We start from the raw sequence: 17,686 nt of genomic DNA, 5'->3' as shown, positions 1-17,686 counted from the left end.
GCTTGGTGTGCACCGAACTTACCCTAAGTTTTTTTTGAGTCTAAAGGTGTGTGAGTGTGATTGAGAGTGATCATTCTTCATCTTTTTTTTTTTTTTTTTTTTTTATATACACGTATATTGTTGTTATTAATGTTTGTTTGATGATCAACGAGTGTTGTAGTTGTTGCAACACATCGCTTGGTGGTCCTGCGCAGGTGTGCAGGACCCCCAGGCCATTTGAAACTTACCATGAAACGCAGATAACTCTACCATATGGTAGATGACCCGCACTTTTGGGTAAGTTTTTTGTTACGTTACCTCATGCAAAATGAACCGGCTCATGCACAACACTTCTTCGTTTTTCAAGTTTATTTGTGCAGACTATTTGTAGTGATCCTTCAAGTCCCTCCTCCGCCAGGAGTGGCGTTCCCTCATGTCCACGCTAACGAGTCACATCCTGGCCGGACGACCCGTCAACATCAAGAATGAGATGGCCGAGTTCACTACCAAGTGGCACCTCAGCACTCGCAACATCGACATCCGTCTTCCGCCTCTTCCGCCAACTATCAACAAATACTTGGTGGCCGAATTCAGAGGCCTACCGTAGAAAAGAAAAGAAAGAAAAAAAAAAAAAAATGAGGAACTGTCTGTTGCTAGATCACTCAATCTAGCAAAGTCAATACATCAACTCTCAATCAACAACAGCAGCACTCAGGTGAGTGCCCTGTCACAGATTACATTTAATTTCAGTGTAAGACATCAGAAAATAAAAGATTTATTAATAGACTCTAAGCATGACAGATCCATGTGGTGGGATGGTGGCAGAGGTGAAGCTTCCGGTGAACTGGCCAAGGTCGGTCTCAGCCCACAGGTCACGAACGGTCATTGCTTGGTTTGGTGATAACCAGATGTCACCCCAGTTGAGCTGGATGGTGAAGGTGTTAGTGTCGTCGGCGTTGAAGAGAACGACGGCACGGGATCCATCGGCAAGTGGACGGGCCCAGATCTGCTGATCGCCCTGGTTGAGCGACTTGACGAGAGTGCCTTGAGTGCCCAACTTGTCCTGGTTGACGGCAATAACCTCCTTGGCAGTGTAGATGGCCAGGGTGGCGGCGTCGACGCTTCTCAAGTCATTGCCAGCAATGAGTGGAGCGGCGAGCAAAGACCACATGGAGAAGTGGGTGGTGTACTCAAGGTTGGACATGCCTCCGTTGCCAACCTCCAGCATGTCTGGATCGTTCCAGCCGCCAACACCTGAGTATGAGGCGATTGGGATCTGGGCATAGAGGATCTGAAGGAATCTGTCCCAGCTGTCGTTGATGTCGCCGGTGGTTCTCCATGAGTTGCCTACGTCTGGGCCCCAAGCCCAAGGGTTGTCGACACCCCAGTTGCAGAGCGAGAAGAAGATGGGTCTTCCAGTGGCGTTGAGGGCCTTGGACATGGTGGTGTACAGATCAACTGGGTTGTTGTTGCCAGTGTTGCACCAGTCCTCCTTCAAGTAGTCGACGCCCCATGAAGCGTAGGTCTGGGCATCAATAGCCTCGTAGCCCTCACTTCCTGGACGGCCAGCACAGGTCTCAGTTCCAGCACAAGTGTAAAGACCAAACTTCAAGCCCAAAGAGTGGACATAGTTGGCAAGGTATTGCATTCCGCTTGGGAAAGTAGTTGGATCACTGTTTGAGTTGGGAGGGGGAGATGATCAGTTGGCCAGCCAACATTGTAGATGCGAACTACAATGAGTTGTACTTACGATTGGATGACACCGTTGCTGTCTCTGGAGTAGGCCCAGCAATCATCAACATTGACGTAGTTGTAACCAGCAGCAGCCATACCGTTTGTGGCGATGGCCTGAGCCATCTGCATAATGATGGTCTCATTGATATCACAACCAAAGTGATTCCAACTGTTCCATCCCATCTGAGGAGTCAGACCTATTGATTGAACGATGAAGCATAGTGTTAGGACAGATTGTTGACCAGTCAAAATGTGTGTTTGAGTGATTGGTGATCATACCAAGTCCATTGTCAACGGCATTGGTGACAGCGACAGCGATCAAAACTGCAGCCAAGATATATCTGAGTGAGTACATTGTGTATTTATATATATGTATGAATATAACTTTATAATGTTTGCAACTTTAGAATGGACTCAATGTTGTTGCAGTAGATGGTGATGGTGCCATGGCATCCAAACAAACAACAGCAATGAAGATATTTGTTTGTTTGAAAACCATCAAAAATAAAAACAAACGCGATTTAATGATAGTGGCGATAAAAGAATCCGGATACTCGGCATTGACCAATTAGGTCCATCCACTGTTCATTGATTGATTGATTGATTGAATGCATAAATGAATGATGATGATCATCATCTACATGGCCTTAAAAGATGGATGTGGGTCACCAATAGTTACCAGGCCAAAGTCTAATGTCTCTCCTGCTCCAAGTGTTGATTGGTAGTTGGGGAGGGTGTACACGCCTGGTGACACAACAACGAGTCCCCACACAGATGCAGAATCACGAATCGGAGTTGGGCAGGATAACTTCAAATCCTTGACCGAGCTCGTACCTATGTTGGTCATCTTGCCATCGATCAAGTAGTACTTCTGATCTCCAAGATACCAAGAGTTGGTTTGATTAAGAACGAATGCAAGGTTAGGTACAGTAGATGATGTTGTTGAAGAAGTAGTAGTGGTTGACGGTGATGTCGTTGTTGTTGATGTCGAAGTAGTAGTAGTAGTTGGTGGTGATGATGTTGTTGAAGTTGAAGTTGAGGTTGTCGATGTTGATGTAGGTGTGATTGTTGTGAGAGTAGTTAGAGTTGTAAAGGGAGAGGATGTTGTGGAGGTAGTTGAGGTTGAGGTTGAGGTTGGAGATGTAGTAGAGGTAGTGGATGTCGATGAGGTTGCTGGAGTGCCAGTGGTTGATGTCGACGAAGTTGATGAGGTAGAGGAGGTAGTTGATGTCGTTGAGCCGGTTGTGGAAGTGGTCGAGGTCGTTGGAGAGGAGGTAGTTGAGGTGGTCGATGTTGTAGGTGATCCAGTTGTAGACGTGGATGTAGTCGTAGATGTCGATGATCCAGTTGTAGACGTTGTTGGTGCGACTGCCGTGGTCGATGGGCCCGTGGTGGTAGTTGTGGTTGTCGTGTTACCTGGTGTGCATGTCTGTTGTATCTGGCCATATGGTGAGAACGTGAAGTAGAATGAGTAGAGGATGTTGTTGGAGTCCGATCCAAAGGCCACAGCACTGGAACAGAAACTCAGTCGGATAATGGTGCGTTGTTGATTGATCGTGAGCGTAACCACGGCCTGGTTGGAGATGGTGAAGGCCTGAGAGTTCTCAAATGGCAGAACCACTTGGTTGACATCGAATGGCTGCAGCAGACCATTGCTGCCACAGGACTGCAGTGTGGAAGTGATCACATTGAAGCTGTTGACATTGTTGATGACAGAGAAGAAGAAGTTGCTCGTGCCCTTGGAGTTGCCTTGGAAGACGGCCACGTTACCATCCTGGTCCAGAGTGACGACACGGACACCAATGATAGATCCATTGAAGAATGGAGTCAACGTGGCTGGATTACACTGAGCATTACAACGTTGTAGCATGGCCAACTGGGCAGAGATGATGAGAAGTAGTACCAACAGACAATGATTCATAGTTTGATTGTTAAGTTGGTTAGTTAGTTATATCTATGTACAAGATAAGAATATAATTATTAGTATGATATGGATATGGATATGGAGTTGAGGTTAAAGGTTATGACAATCCATCCTTTATATATTCTCCGGTTCCTTACCTAGGTGGCTGGCTGGCAGGCTGGGCTGGCTTGGAACAAATACATGTTTCAAAGTTGGTGACACTACATACCTACCAACTCGGGGTGTCAAAGAAATGACAGGTATCATTAATGTCATTGCTACTACCATCAACTACACCCTGGTTGATGATGGCAACAACAATGACACTGAAGTGAGTGAGTGATTGATTGATTGATTGATTGATTGATTGATTGATTGAGTGGGTGGGAACATTCCTTCACACTCCTGTCGTTGTTAACAACGACTGGCAACCACACTATGAGTAACAATCCATCATTGCCTATCTTATCTCTTTCATGTTTATCTTTGATTGCGGTCGACAAGTCACTTTGTGTTGTTTATGTGTTAGTTCATTCAAATAATGCCAAACTGTGTGAGACCTTAGGCTGAAGATCCACTCACACTCTCCCCACACTAACTCTAAAGATACAGATACAGATCAAGGATATATATAGTAATAATAATAATAATAATAATAATAGCAATGATATATAGTCTATTAATCACAAATATAAATGGCAATGTATTGTTGTCAAAGAATTATAATGCAGCAAGTGATGAGAAGCAGATGGAGTATGAGAAGTCACTATATCAATTGACAAAGGATGAGTGGACATTCGCAAAGAATGAGAGGCATCTCGTTGCTGAGTTGACTTCGTAAGTTCATTCATGATTCAACTCAACTTCAAAGCCATACTAATATCAATCAATCAAATGAATGATGATGAGATAGAAGTGCAACTATTGTAGTATACACCAATGTTGGTGAGTTGATGTTGTTCTTGGCTGGTTCTTCAGAGACATACGATGAGTTAGCTTGTAAGTTGTGTTGAAGGAGATGGAGGACATACATGTACTAACCATGAACTTGATGAACAATGTTATAGTATCAGATATATTGAACCCAATATCAGAATGTTTAAAGGATGTTTGTAAGAAGAAGGCAGTAACAGAGTTATTGTTCATTGAACAGATACCAAAGTTTGTACAATACTTGGACGAGATCATTCAAAGGGTAAGACAGTTAGTACTCCCAACAAAGTGAATCAATGTTCACTAACTCAATCATTCAATCAAACAATCAAACAGGGTATACTCGATCAGACACAATTCGAAAGTATATCAAACTATAGTCAACTGAAGCATGATAAGAAGGAGACAGTGTAAACATACAAACAAACAAAAGATGACGATGACAATGATGAACATGACGTTTGGAATTGGCTGATGCGCTGTTGTTGTTGATCAACTCAATCAATAAACAACCAGCCGCCAGCCCCATGTGGAGTGCGAGCATTGTGTGTGTATTACTAGATAGATAGATCGTCAATGCCCCCTAGCATTCAGATTCATTGCATTGCCTACATGCTTATGCTATGCTATCATCCGGGCCTTCCAGACCTGCAAGTCCGTTATTTCTGTGTAAGGCCCAACAACGGCATTGCCGCTCTCTCTCTTCTCTTCCTCAACCTCAATCTTAAATACCCGATCGCCAATAGGGTGACGCTTGGGTTCAAGTTCACCAAGTCTCCACGCATTGCGCAATTGCAATGACAATAATATCAAGGCACAGAACTGTCTAGTCCGGTCCAGTCCAGTACTCATCTCATCTTTGTCGATTGAGTGCGCCATTCAGTGACACAGGCCAAACAAAGCAATCAACCATGTACCGCGGCACAATACCTGCGGAAGTAACTAAGGAAGGAAGGAATGAATGGAAAAGGAAGGCAAAGGCAAGAAATAATGTTGACTGGCCAACGTGAAGCGTCTTAAGCTTCGACGCTTTCCGTCGCCTGTTGGATGGATGTTATGATCCAGACCAACAACCAACAGGTCATTTGCTTACCAAGCCCAAAGAATCCTTTGGCGCAATCAGTTGACAACAGAGACTTGGACCATCTGCAAATAACTCTATCAACATCACGTGTTTTACATTTGCAAGGTTATGAGACGATTGATCAACCCCCACTTCCAAGATGAAGGGCCATTTCATGGACCTGACCCACACGCACGAGTACCCCGACTTTCTATTTGCACCATCGTCGGTACTTTTTTGGATGTAGTGGTGACACGACTTGTCGGTCGTCCGCATCGTTGGACAGGTGATGCTGGATTGCGGAGACTATACTATACTAGTATGCCTATCCTGGCTACAACACATCCTTCAAGATCATGCGTGTGGGTTGGAGGAAGCATATCGGTGATCGAAGCAAGTAAGTGTCAATTTCCAAGGAAGGATATCCTTCCACTCTGCTCATCATCATCATCATATTTAGATCATATTCAATCAACATGTTGGCAGGCCTTGCCTGGCTACGCCTCTGACCTGGCAGGGTAATCTTTCTTTCTTTTGGAAGGATAATGAGAGTGGAAGGCTGGGTAGGTCGCCGCTTACTACCCTGTATCCACCTCGAGGGGTGGGTTGGCAACTAGCTTGGGTTCCAACTTGACGCCCCACCACAGGGCGGTTCACCAAACCATCACAGTCAGACAAGACATTACAAGGCAAAGGAGAGGATTATGATTAGAGTGAATCTAGACAACTGATCAAGTTAAGTAAAGTAGGTCAATCAAACACCTTCTTATATCATTTATCTAGCCAGACCACTGGAAACAAACAATCAAACATATATTATCCAATGATGATGTCTGTACACAGTAAGTCCTCATGTCCATCATCCAATCAATCATTCCATACTAACACTCAAACAATCAGAGCCCCATATTACCTGTATTATAGTAATAATATTGACTGTGTTGTTAATCAATGTCAATGTATCGAACGCCGTCAAGATTGAGTCTGCCACAATGACTCATAGAACTACAAATGTGGTCGGAGTGGAGATGGAGTACGCTCTGATGGACATCACTTTTGACAAGGATGTCTACATCTATGACTCGGTCGCATGTCCCAACTACACATGTCCAACAGCCACCATTGACTGCACTTGTGACTACACCGACCCCAAGGCATGCCCCAAGACTGGATCGGGAGATCCCTCCTGTCCGCCATGTCCAGCGACCAGCGTGTCTGGCAAGCCAATGTGTGACTTTTCCCAAAACCCCTGGGTCACACTGATTGCCAACCAGGCCCAAGTCCTCTCCAATCTCACTGATCCCGTATACATCAGATACAAAGCTGCCACCAACTATTGTGAAGCTCTCAGGGTATGTCCACACTCAATCATGATGGAATGATTCATGACCCTAACCCTCACCCTCACTTCACAGCTCTATGTATCACAGGACCAAGGAGGAGTTGAGATAAGATTGAATACGATCGAGCAAAACACTCAGTCTTATGGCAGGATCATTGGTTATGGCAATGTGGATGTAATCAACTTTATGAACATCTGTCCGACTGACAATGCGTATGCCCCGGACTGGACAAACAACACCTACTTCATCAAGATCATCCCAACGAGTGTGCCTGCCACCATATCGGTTGTGTTGCTGTCTGGTCCAATCTCCAAGCCTGAGCCTACGGCGCCCAAGTGCAACAACCTCACCGAGACGCACCAGTGCGTGAATGACGGCGACCAAGTGGCCAAGGAGATCACTGAGTACTATGACTCTGGTCACTACACCTACAGCGTGAACCAACCCCAGACCTTGACCATCTCCTGTCCCACCCTACAGCAGGACATTGACTTTTACGTGTCGCTCAATCCAAATGACCCCTTCCCTTCCAATGAGAGCAGTGACTATGCTCAGTTCCTGCCAGGTGACGATGAGCTCACGCTCACTCTGGCGCCACACGCCGATGGCTCGCCACTGGTGTTGTACGTGACGATCATGCCGTACTACCCATCCAACTACTCGTGCGTCTTCACTACAACCGCCACAAGATTCAAACGTTCAATTGCTGACAACTTTGGCCGCGGTGGCTCGCTCCTGATGATGGGCACCTCCGACCTCACCGTCAGCGGCACTCGCTACCAGTGTCTCAACTGGGGCAATGCAAACCCGTACACAGCACTGTTCCCGCGCACTCACAACAACCCACTATGGCCTGTGCCCTACTTACTCAGCACTTCTTCGCTGTTCAACAACATCAACTTCTTTGATGGCATGGTGTTTGAAGAGCCGTCCAACCTTCCCAAGGCACGCACCTACCAGGCTGCCTACCTGCTGTCGTACAGCTTCTACGGCACGGACAAGACTGTGCTGGGCACGATCGAGGAGTTGGAGCAGGCTCAGCTCGGATTCAAGAACATCTTGGTGGATATAGATGGCCTGCCTGTTACCGGACCAGTCACATTCACCTTGGTGAACGCCACATGTAACTACACCGACTACCAGACCGTTCTGACAGAGATCACCGACATTGAGGAGACTATATTTGCATCGATGGATTACTCTGAGGTGTCAACACTACGCTACAAACTGGACACCTATACCTTGCGTGATGGATGGTATGGCTGCTACTCCCAGGCCACTGAACTGCTCACAGTCGACACGGTCGACACCATCCAATCATCAACCATCTGTCCCTACCAAGTTGGTGACCCACTCTTCAACGTTGATCCATGTTGCAACACATCCAACGCCTTCATGAAGTGCTGTGCGCCACGTAACATCACCGTCCCAGTCAAGTCATTCGTTGGACTTAAGAACAGTAAGTTGATCACTCTCATTCATTCAATCAATCGATCAATCAATCATACTGACATCCAACCCTCACCTAACATAGACATGGTCAAGCAACAATGTTCTAGCTATGATTGCACATTGTCTGTGCTCGACGAGTACCATCATACATTGGGTGGCATCGAGACTGGAGAGTGCAGCATCTCTGATGATCAGTACAAGTCAATCAGAGCAAGCTTTGCCGAGGTCTTTAGGAGCTGTAAGAAGGTCTATGACAAGGTGCCTTGTAGCAACGATGCTCAATGTGGTGGCAACCTTTGCAACTTGTACACGCGTACTTGCGAGCCCACTCTGGAGGTCCAGGACAAGTCCTACATCAATTGCATCGTCAATCAATCATTGCCATCAACTCTCTACTTCCTCAAGTACCAGGTTGGTCTACAGAACGTCACGGATAACAGTCTGTTGGTGGACCTGTTGTACACTTCATTCCTCAAGGACGACTGCGCTTCATACACTGGACTCGACTTTAGAACAACATACTCCTACGACACGGCCAACCCTGGTGCCAAAGTCTTCTACCCATCGCCAAAGTGCCTGGACCAGTACTGCGTCATTCCTCACGACTTCAAATATGAGGGCATATATGCAGGCTTCCAGTTCCTGCCCACAACTAGCACACAGGCAGCCTGCGCTGCCAACGCCATTTGTCCATCGACCCACTGCACATCCCAGACACCAGGTTGCATCACAAGCTGCCCAACCACAGGCTTCTGTGGCCATTGCTCGCACAATCAATCAATGTGCCACACATTCGCAGGTCTGACTTCTGACACCACATGTGGCGAATCAAATAACGTATGTTTGTTGCCAAATGGCCAGTCTGTCCCTGGCTTGACCGACCAGGAGTGTGCCAATCGTGGAAGCTGCAGCAAGCCTTGTGGAATGACTTGCACTGGATCATACACTGGATGTGTTGTCGCCACTGCCCAATCACAAGACACATGCAACGGTATAAGCGGTGCAGTATGGCATGTCGGTACTCAGTTCTGCTCGACCAGTGACACTGTGACTCAGTGCCATGACAATGGTTACACCTGGGTCAACTGTTCGACAATGGACTCCTCATCATGCTTTAGCCGTGTAGGACAGTTCGCTAATCAAACAGAGAACATATGCAAGGCCACTCCAGTAGAGTGTCAGACAAGAGAGCAGTGCGAGACTCAAAGTGGCCAGTGCTCAGACTCATACTACTTTGACCCAAGTACCGTGAAGAACTACCCGGCTGGCTTTGGCAAGTGTGTACATGGCCATCACATCTACTTCAGCTACATTGTGACACCAACTTGCAATCAGACAGAGCACGACTCGCCCAAGGGTTGTTACTCACTCAAACCCAAGTCATATAATGTTGACGAGTGCAAGGCAATGGGTGACGACTACTCATGGTGGACTCAGGCCACGACCAAGGACGCCTGCCTTCAGCCAAAGGGCTGTCTGGTCCCAGACTCCACACCTAGTGCCTTTGACAACCAGTTCCGTTTCAACGAGATGTCCATGGAGGAGTGTGGCCTTTGCACCAATCAATGGACCAACATGTTCCAGTGGACCCAAGGACAATGGTTGCCCGGTGTCCCTGTAAAGCCCAAGTGGATCCCTGTCAGTGGCCCTGTCACTGTCTCTAGCTGGCGCCCTGTTTTCGACTTCCAATCATTCTCTGTCCAGTTTGGTCAGGCCTTCTATGGTTACCTTGTTGACCTGTTGCGTTCGTCTGCCATGTGTAGAATGGAGCGTCTACAGAACAACCTTCAATCAATCTCTTGCAGCTGCTCTGGCCCAGGCGGCTCACAATGTTTCTCGTCGTCGGCCCTGATGATTGGATCGACCAGCGCATGCGCCATGCAGTCATCCAACTTCACGTTTGCCTTTGGCGCGCTATCCTTCACTCCCTACTCCGTGCCAATCTCCTGCGTCAATGTGATCGTGTCACATCTCAGCAAGCAGCAGTACAAGGCCACATCATACCAATCTCTCAGCTCCAACTTTGTCTCGTATAAGAAGCCAGACAACTTTGGCATCCTCAACGAGCGTGGCGCAGTTATTGGTTCGATCCTGAACGATGGCATCAAGATCCAAGCACGCGGAGTCAACTCGCTCACAGTGTGTCTGCTTGGTGGCAGCACAACCTCTGAGTTCCCAGTGTTTGACTTTGCCGAACAGAATGAGAACAAGTCCAGCCTGCTCACACCACTCAACCTCAAGCAAATCGTGACCGTGGCCAACCCAGACCCATCGCAGCCGTCATTTATCTGCGCCAACATCACCTTGTCATCACACGAGCCAACATACTTCCCCATCATCCGTGTATCCAACAACGACTGGAAGTCCAACAAGCGTGAGGTCTTTGACAAGACTGCCACTGCCTTGCTCTACACACTTGGATGCCTTTTTGGAATCAACGCACTATGGGGTATCTTCCAACTCACAATGGTGCTGTACACTAAATGCACGCAGCCCAACTCGAGCTTCAAGTTGGTCCAGTTGCTCATCCTCACAGTGACTGTGTTTATCACTATCCGTGCAGTGTACTTCTTCATCCTGCCGTCTGGCAAACTGTCCGAGTCACAGGTGGCCGACTACATTCTTGTCGTACTGCCGACATTTATCTACTTCACAGCGTTCACCGTCATCATTGTGATCTGGTACATCATAGTCAGCTCAAAGATCCACATCAACTTCTTCTCGCGATTCAATCAACTGGTTGGCATAATCAATGTGGTTCTCTACGTCCTGTTCATCATCATTGTGTTGGTATTCAACTATACCAAGCTTATCTTGGAGAATGACTGTGGCGCAAGACGTGTCATCGAAGTGTCCAGCACAACACCTCAACGCATCGTCTCAATCTTCTACGCCACGGTACAAGCAGTCATCTCACTACTTATTGGTGCGGCCTTTGTCTATCTTGGAGTGTCCATCCATATGTTGATGAAGGTGCGTCGCAATATGACTGATCGTGCCGAGTCCAAGTTTGCTCAACAACAAAAGATCTTCTTGGTGACCGCCACATGTTCAGTCGGCTTCGTACTACATTGTGCATTCGTCTTGGTATTGGTAGGCGCAGAGCCATCCAATGTAATATTCAGTTTCATTGGACTGATTGTAACAGAGATCATACCAACAATGAGCATCCTCTACGCATACAACCAAGGACATCTATCCGTTTTACGTTGGTCCACTAGCAGTGGTAGCAACAGTCTACAGAACGTCACGCCAAGTTTCCAACATAATGAAATGAGTGCCACTACTGCCGGAGCAACCAATGCCAACTCCCTATCAAGATAGTCATATACACACCTACATACACAATTAAACGCATATACCCTTTATTATCTCTCTCCCTTATTATCTCTTCCTACCCGGATGAGAATGAAAGGGTGAAGTTCACCACCTTGAGCTCAAGGATTATCAAGATATGAGCTGGTGTTGAGCGTGGGTTATCTGTCCATTCTACAACACAACACAATACCAAGAACAACAGTGTTGACCACACCACACCCATCTTTGATTTCTTGTAAGTCCATCTCCGACATTGAGATTGGAGATAGGATCAATGATCCCCATTATCTTCTTATTATCATTATCCATATTTTAATATATCAAATAAATAAATACCAAACAAAAAAAATAAATAATTGTCTAACCAAACATAAAAATAATAATATAATAATATCTCACTATTTTAATTATGACCTTATTATTAAATAATAATGGAGTTGATCCAAATATCCAAAATATGATTAATAATAATTGCTCTCTCGAAACAATCTCTTTGAAGACCGTAGTATCACCTTCCTTATCATCATCTCCAAGTACACCAGTACCAAAGACAATGTCATCTCTATTCTCAAGTGTACTTGGCAATATTGTACTTCGCAAGAATATCATGTCTTCAATCTCAACAATTAGTGATCGTATCCATTATGAGCGTACCGTACGAGTTGTGAGAAAGGGCATCCAATGGAAAATTCCAGAATCACATCGATCAAAATTCCATCATTGGTGCGATATGAACGTCATCTTAAAGCATGGTCATGTTGGTCTTCTTAAGTACCGCATCAAGTTGAACCTCTTCATCGGTGACAATAGGGCATTCCAGTGCCCAATTGAACTATTTATTCCAAGCTTTCAAAGAATGGATGCAGACACCTTTGGATATCTCTGTCAACATTTCCCATCCAAATTCGTCAGTGTTCCAATGATGCAAACCGTCATCCAGTCTGGCAATATGGATATTGTCAATGTGTTGTACAATCAACTCCCTTTGATTGGTGTTTCAACAGAGCCGTTATGGGAGGCAGCAATTGATTGGGAGGATATCAATGTTCTGGAGTACCTAAGAGATCAAGGTATTCTCTATTCATCTCAACTTGTTGCCATTGCTAAGCGTCTTTATTCTACTCGCTCTGGACCCTTCATTCGTTCTGTTTTGGCCCCTGGATTCCTTTCAACACAAACTACAACCATGATCAGATCACTGGCACCTCAAAACTCACTTGATATCCTCTTGACAAATGATCAACAACTAGTTGATGAGTTGCTACCAATGGGCGAATGGCAAAAGGATCACCACACACCCTTAGAGTCAGTCACATCAGAGCAACTGAGATTTGATACTGTTCATCAACTTTGGGAACAGATTGAAAGATTGACCAAGTATGGACTTATCCCCCCAATGAGTGATTCTGTTAAACAACAAGCCAAGGTAGCTCTCAGAGATTCCAAGGACAACACCATAGCGCTGATCGGTGACGGAAGAGATGGAGATGACAAAATGGCAGCTGCATTTTCAATGAGCGATGAACAAAGAATGGTCTATGTCAACTTACTCAAGCATCCGAAGGTGTCCTTGGATCACTTGGTGAATCATATCCTCATGCAGTACTGTTCCACTGGCGACTGCGCCCTCCTTCACTTCTTCATGGTTACAATTCCCCAATTATATTGTATGTTCAACAACATTGTGGAGCATGGAACTTTACTTCAGGCTCAGGTTGCTATGGGTATTGTTGAAATGTTGCCGGATGAGATGACATTGTATACCTTTGATGGCATGACTCAGCTTAGTCTCTTCACTGATCAAGATGATACTGGTGTCAAACTGGAGATTCTCAAACACCTCAACACTTTCAATGTCACACTTGGACCACCTCCAAATGGCATGAACTACCAGGTCCTGGCCAAACTCGTCTTTGATGTCCCCATGGATACAATCAACTTTCTCATTTCAAATGACAACAAGATATTGCCTCTTGATCAGTTTGGATGTTTGTTTATTGACCACCACATCTTTGAAAGGGTGTACAGCAACAAACCAGAAATCATTGATATTTCTTTCCAAATGAGAGTGGCTGTTCAACTTGGCGACATTCGAATGATGGAGATGATCTTGGAGAGAGACCCAACCATCCTTGATGACGTGGAGTTTGTATCAAGCCAAGTTCTCAACCTTTCAATCACCAATCGTCCGCATATTCAAATGCTCCAATGGCTACTTGAGCATTTGAAGTCGACACCACTTAACAATTATCATTTCTGGGTCTGGGTTGGACTAAGTGGTGACATTGATCTCTTGGACTTGGCAATGAAACATTTCAAACCGGATACCCCCAACCTCCATTTAATGTTGGTCAGTGCAATGGAGGATTGTCAGTTCAACCTCATCAAACATCTTTACTCTAAATATCAATCAATCTTCGCTACAATTCATGGTCATCTATCAGTTATTGTGTCTGGCAATTTAGAGATGATGAACTTCATATTCAAACTGGACCCCTTGGAGATTGACTATGAGTATTTTGAGGAGTGTTTAAAAGGCGATACTGTTAGAGATAGGATGGACAACATTACCAAGATTATACTCTCAATATTCCAGGAGACTGGCAACACAATTAGGATGGAGAGATTATTATCTTGTATGGACGATGAAATGAAGTCAAAGTTCAAGACTGTGGTCATACCCAACTTTACCAAGGATTTGATTGAGAAACCCGATGTAGTAATGCTCAGGTATCTAGTAGACAATGGTGCCAAGCTCAATCTAAATGGTGTCTCCCTATTGCCAGGATTCAAGTCCAGTGCACCCATCAGGACTGTAATCAGATTGTACCAAGATAAGCAAAAGAAATAGAATAATAAAGTTAATATTTCAATCAAAATCTGTGAAATACTTTTGTGATTCCCAAAGTTGATAGTTGAGTAAATTAGTAGTTTTGTTTTAATGTCTAATCTCCTTTTATATAGTAGTTCAGTTTATTTATCTGTTTGTCAAACTCGGTGGTCAAAATTTTCAGCACAAAATCGATGATTAAAACCGTCTTGAACATCAAAAAGGTGCCGTAGCTCAGTGGTAGAGTAGAGGATTGCAAATCCTTTGGTCGACGGTTCAATCCCGCCCGGTACCTTCTCTTTTCAAAATTCTATTCTTTCCTAGAGGTACAAAATTTTTTTTCACTTTCAACAAATCAAATGACCGTTCATATATTAATATAGTAACATTTATTGTGACTGTTTGTTCAATGGATATTATTGTTCTGGATCAAGACTGGCATTCAAGTACATGTCATCATTGTCCATGGGTGGATTTGTAAGGTTAAAATATTTTTAACTTTTTATCGTTAGTTATGGTGGAATATTATTTACCATAATATATAAAAGTCAAATAGTGTTTTTACCATACAGTATTTGAACAAGAGGTTTTATTTGTAACTGAAACTGATTCATTCGAAATCAAAATCGTCAGGAGATATTGGAACATGAGAAGTATTGGTGTTCTTAAAGATAACATTGATATGTTTCATATTGGAAAGCCTCTCTTGGATGCTAATATCAAAGTAAAAGTGATCATTCTTAAGGTACAATGAATGAAGAGACCTGTTAAGACACATGGCATCATAGAACCTCTGAGCAGACGATAGTTCCAGTCCATTTAATCGATTATCGCACAATGCCAGTAACTTGATCTTTGTGTGGTTTGAGGCAAACACTTGGCTTAGGCTATCAAGGGCAGTATGGTCAATGGACTCCACAAGCTTGAGTTTTTTAAGATTGCAAGTCTGATTGCATAAGGACTTGAAAAAGTCTGCATCGACAATGAACCAATACGTGGACGACCTAATCCAACAGTAATGCCCGTGTCGTTCGCGAACTCAAACGAACCACATTGATTAGGAATTTCCATTTATTTTTTTGCCCTGTCCACATGATCGAATAGGTCCGGTCCACGAGGTCGAATGGCGGTGTCCTCACTGAGTAGATGTCGTTCTCTTGTTGGCATAAGTCTTCTTGTAGATGTCCTCTGTGATAATCTTGTCGGTCACCTTCTTGAGTATCTTGGGAGCAGTAGTAGTCTTTTGTTTGGTACACGTTGATTTTTTCCTAAAGTTAACCTCCCTCCCCCTCACACATCTCCATAGTACCTTCATCGACTTGGAACAAAAAATTGGATTCACATAGAGTTAACAACAGGTTTGTGGGTGTGACTAGTGCCTCCATCCTCATGTATTTCCTAAAATTAACCTCATGATAACTTGCAACAAACATCGTCGACGACGTTGGGATCATTGACCAGACGATACTTGATGTTGACCAGATGATACTTGATGACTTGTATAGCAGTGTGCAATGCATTGAGAGTGAATGAATGGAGTGATTATCCAACAGTGAAGGATGTTTGTGCCACTTGCTCTGTTTTGTTGTTGTTTAATGGATTTGATTGTTGTTAGTTGTTGTTGTTGTTGATTGTTTGGTTGATATTGCTGTTGTTATTGATGTTGATGTTGATGTTGATGTTGATGTTGATGTTGATGTTGATGTTGATGTTGATGTTGATGTTGATGTTGATGCAATTTCATGTTGATTGTTTAAATATACATACAGAGAAGAGAGTGTGTGCGTGAGTTGATCGTTGTCGCAGTTGTGATTGATTGATTATTGCTGTTGTTTGTTGTTGTTTGTTTGTTGTTATGTTGCTGCAGTTGATCGTTAGTACAGATAGAGAGATTGCGTGTGTTGTGATTGATTGTGGTCCCTACTGTTGTGATTGATTGATGTGGCTGTTGTTATAATTGTTTGTTTGTTTGTTATTGTTTGATGTCGCTGCTGTTATTGTGATTGATTGCTATTGTTGTTGATGTTATTAACACTGGATACTTGTTGTTATTGATTGATTGACGTCACTGTTGTTGATCGTTGACTGTTGGAAATTTGTTGCTGCTTGAACTGTTGTTAATCGATGCTGTTTAAATGATGCTCAAGTATATTGAAGAGTATAATGCATATTTAATTAATAGATTGCTATTTACTAACAGTAAACTAACTATAAATGTAATGACACATTTAGAATGTATACAAATATATATAAAGTTGACAATACCTTGATCAATGATCTACACATTTGGTGATCATTTGTGTGAGCGAGATGTTTGAAAAACAGTTAAAGTCGCGCACGATTGGTGACCTCTGCGTCAATTCCCCTGTGAGAGAATTGCTGTGTGATTGCACGACTTAAGAATTTGAATTCGTTTTTACATAGTAACTTAATATGAGGGTTAACAATAGGAATCAATCGTAGTGTTGTTCGTCTTCTTGGAGTTCAACCTCTTGGGACTAGGTGCATCTGACTCATCCTCAGACTCGCTGTCATCCCATTGTTGATCTGGCTCATCCTGTTCGTCATCCTCATCGTCAGATCCTTCAAAGAGCTTGGTGGCTTTTGCTCCTTTGATCTCCAAAGCAATCATTGACTCGTCGAGATCATCCTCCAATGCCTTCCTCTTGAGGAAGGCACTCATGTTGGAGATGTTKACATTAACTTCTTCAAGTGACTCGTTTGGCACTCCATTGTGGATGTCGTCAAAGGAAGAGTCGCTGAAAGCATCTTTCGCCACCACCTTCGTCTGATTCTCGACTAGACGTTTCCTAATCTCCCTTGCACTCTTGGCCTTGGCGGCCCTTCGCTCTTCTTCTCGCTTGATGGCTCTCCTGTACCTTCTCCAGACTACTCCACGGTAGTTACTGTGCTCGTTGTCCACCAGGGCATTGGCTTCAATCAATTGATTGGTCAATTGACAGCAGTTGTAGAAGTCCTGATCGAGGAACTTGTGGTCAAGCTCGTATCTGAATCGAAAGAGGAGATATCGGTTGACCAAACGACCAAAGAAGCACTCGATGACCACTCTCCTCTGGGTGAGAATCTTGTTCTTTAGCTTCTCTTCTTTACTGGCCTTTGCAGCTCGGGTG

The 17,686-nt window shown here is 44.3% G+C and overlaps 6 protein-coding genes across 6 annotated transcripts; 3 read left to right on the top strand and 3 right to left on the bottom strand.

The window, feature by feature from the left end:
* Positions 1–757: 757 nt before the first annotated feature.
* On the bottom strand, positions 758–2,068 carry SAMD00019534_020380 (hypothetical protein; the record flags this gene model as incomplete). Its single annotated transcript, XM_012902629.1, has 3 exons — positions 758–1,652; positions 1,730–1,910; positions 1,993–2,068. The coding sequence occupies 3 exons, from the start codon at positions 2,066–2,068 to the stop codon at positions 758–760; spliced, it is 1,152 nt and encodes a 383-aa protein (XP_012758083.1).
* A 282-nt stretch (positions 2,069–2,350) lies between these two features.
* Positions 2,351–3,634, bottom strand: SAMD00019534_020370 (hypothetical protein; the record flags this gene model as incomplete). Its single annotated transcript, XM_012902628.1, has 1 exon — positions 2,351–3,634. One exon carries the CDS (start codon positions 3,632–3,634, stop codon positions 2,351–2,353), a length of 1,284 nt encoding a protein of 427 aa, XP_012758082.1.
* A 646-nt stretch (positions 3,635–4,280) lies between these two features.
* Positions 4,281–4,963, top strand: SAMD00019534_020360 (hypothetical protein; the record flags this gene model as incomplete). Its single annotated transcript, XM_012902627.1, has 4 exons — positions 4,281–4,453; positions 4,530–4,615; positions 4,684–4,811; positions 4,886–4,963. 4 exons carry the CDS (start codon positions 4,281–4,283, stop codon positions 4,961–4,963), a joined length of 465 nt encoding a protein of 154 aa, XP_012758081.1.
* Positions 4,964–6,438: 1,475 nt separating this feature from the next.
* SAMD00019534_020350 (hypothetical protein) lies at positions 6,439–11,731 on the top strand (the record flags this gene model as incomplete). Its single annotated transcript, XM_012902626.1, has 4 exons — positions 6,439–6,454; positions 6,513–6,964; positions 7,028–8,414; positions 8,490–11,731. 4 exons carry the CDS (start codon positions 6,439–6,441, stop codon positions 11,729–11,731), a joined length of 5,097 nt encoding a protein of 1,698 aa, XP_012758080.1.
* Positions 11,732–12,911: 1,180 nt separating this feature from the next.
* Positions 12,912–14,576, top strand: SAMD00019534_020340 (hypothetical protein; the record flags this gene model as incomplete). The annotated part of the gene is made up of 2 exons (XM_012902625.1): positions 12,912–14,094; positions 14,170–14,576. The coding sequence occupies 2 exons, from the start codon at positions 12,912–12,914 to the stop codon at positions 14,574–14,576; spliced, it is 1,590 nt and encodes a 529-aa protein (XP_012758079.1).
* A 2,419-nt stretch (positions 14,577–16,995) lies between these two features.
* On the bottom strand, positions 16,996–17,238 carry SAMD00019534_020330 (hypothetical protein; the record flags this gene model as incomplete). The annotated part of the gene is made up of 1 exon (XM_012902624.1): positions 16,996–17,238. The coding sequence occupies one exon, from the start codon at positions 17,236–17,238 to the stop codon at positions 16,996–16,998; it is 243 nt and encodes an 80-aa protein (XP_012758078.1).
* Between the last annotated feature and the right edge of the window lie 448 nt (positions 17,239–17,686).

Source organism: Acytostelium subglobosum (assembly GCF_000787575.1).
Source record: "Acytostelium subglobosum LB1 DNA, scaffold: scaffold3, whole genome shotgun sequence".
NCBI lineage: Eukaryota > Evosea > Eumycetozoa > Acytosteliales > Acytosteliaceae > Acytostelium > Acytostelium subglobosum.
The sequence above is the reverse complement of the archived record's forward strand: the minus strand, read 5'-3'. Positions and strand labels throughout refer to the sequence as shown.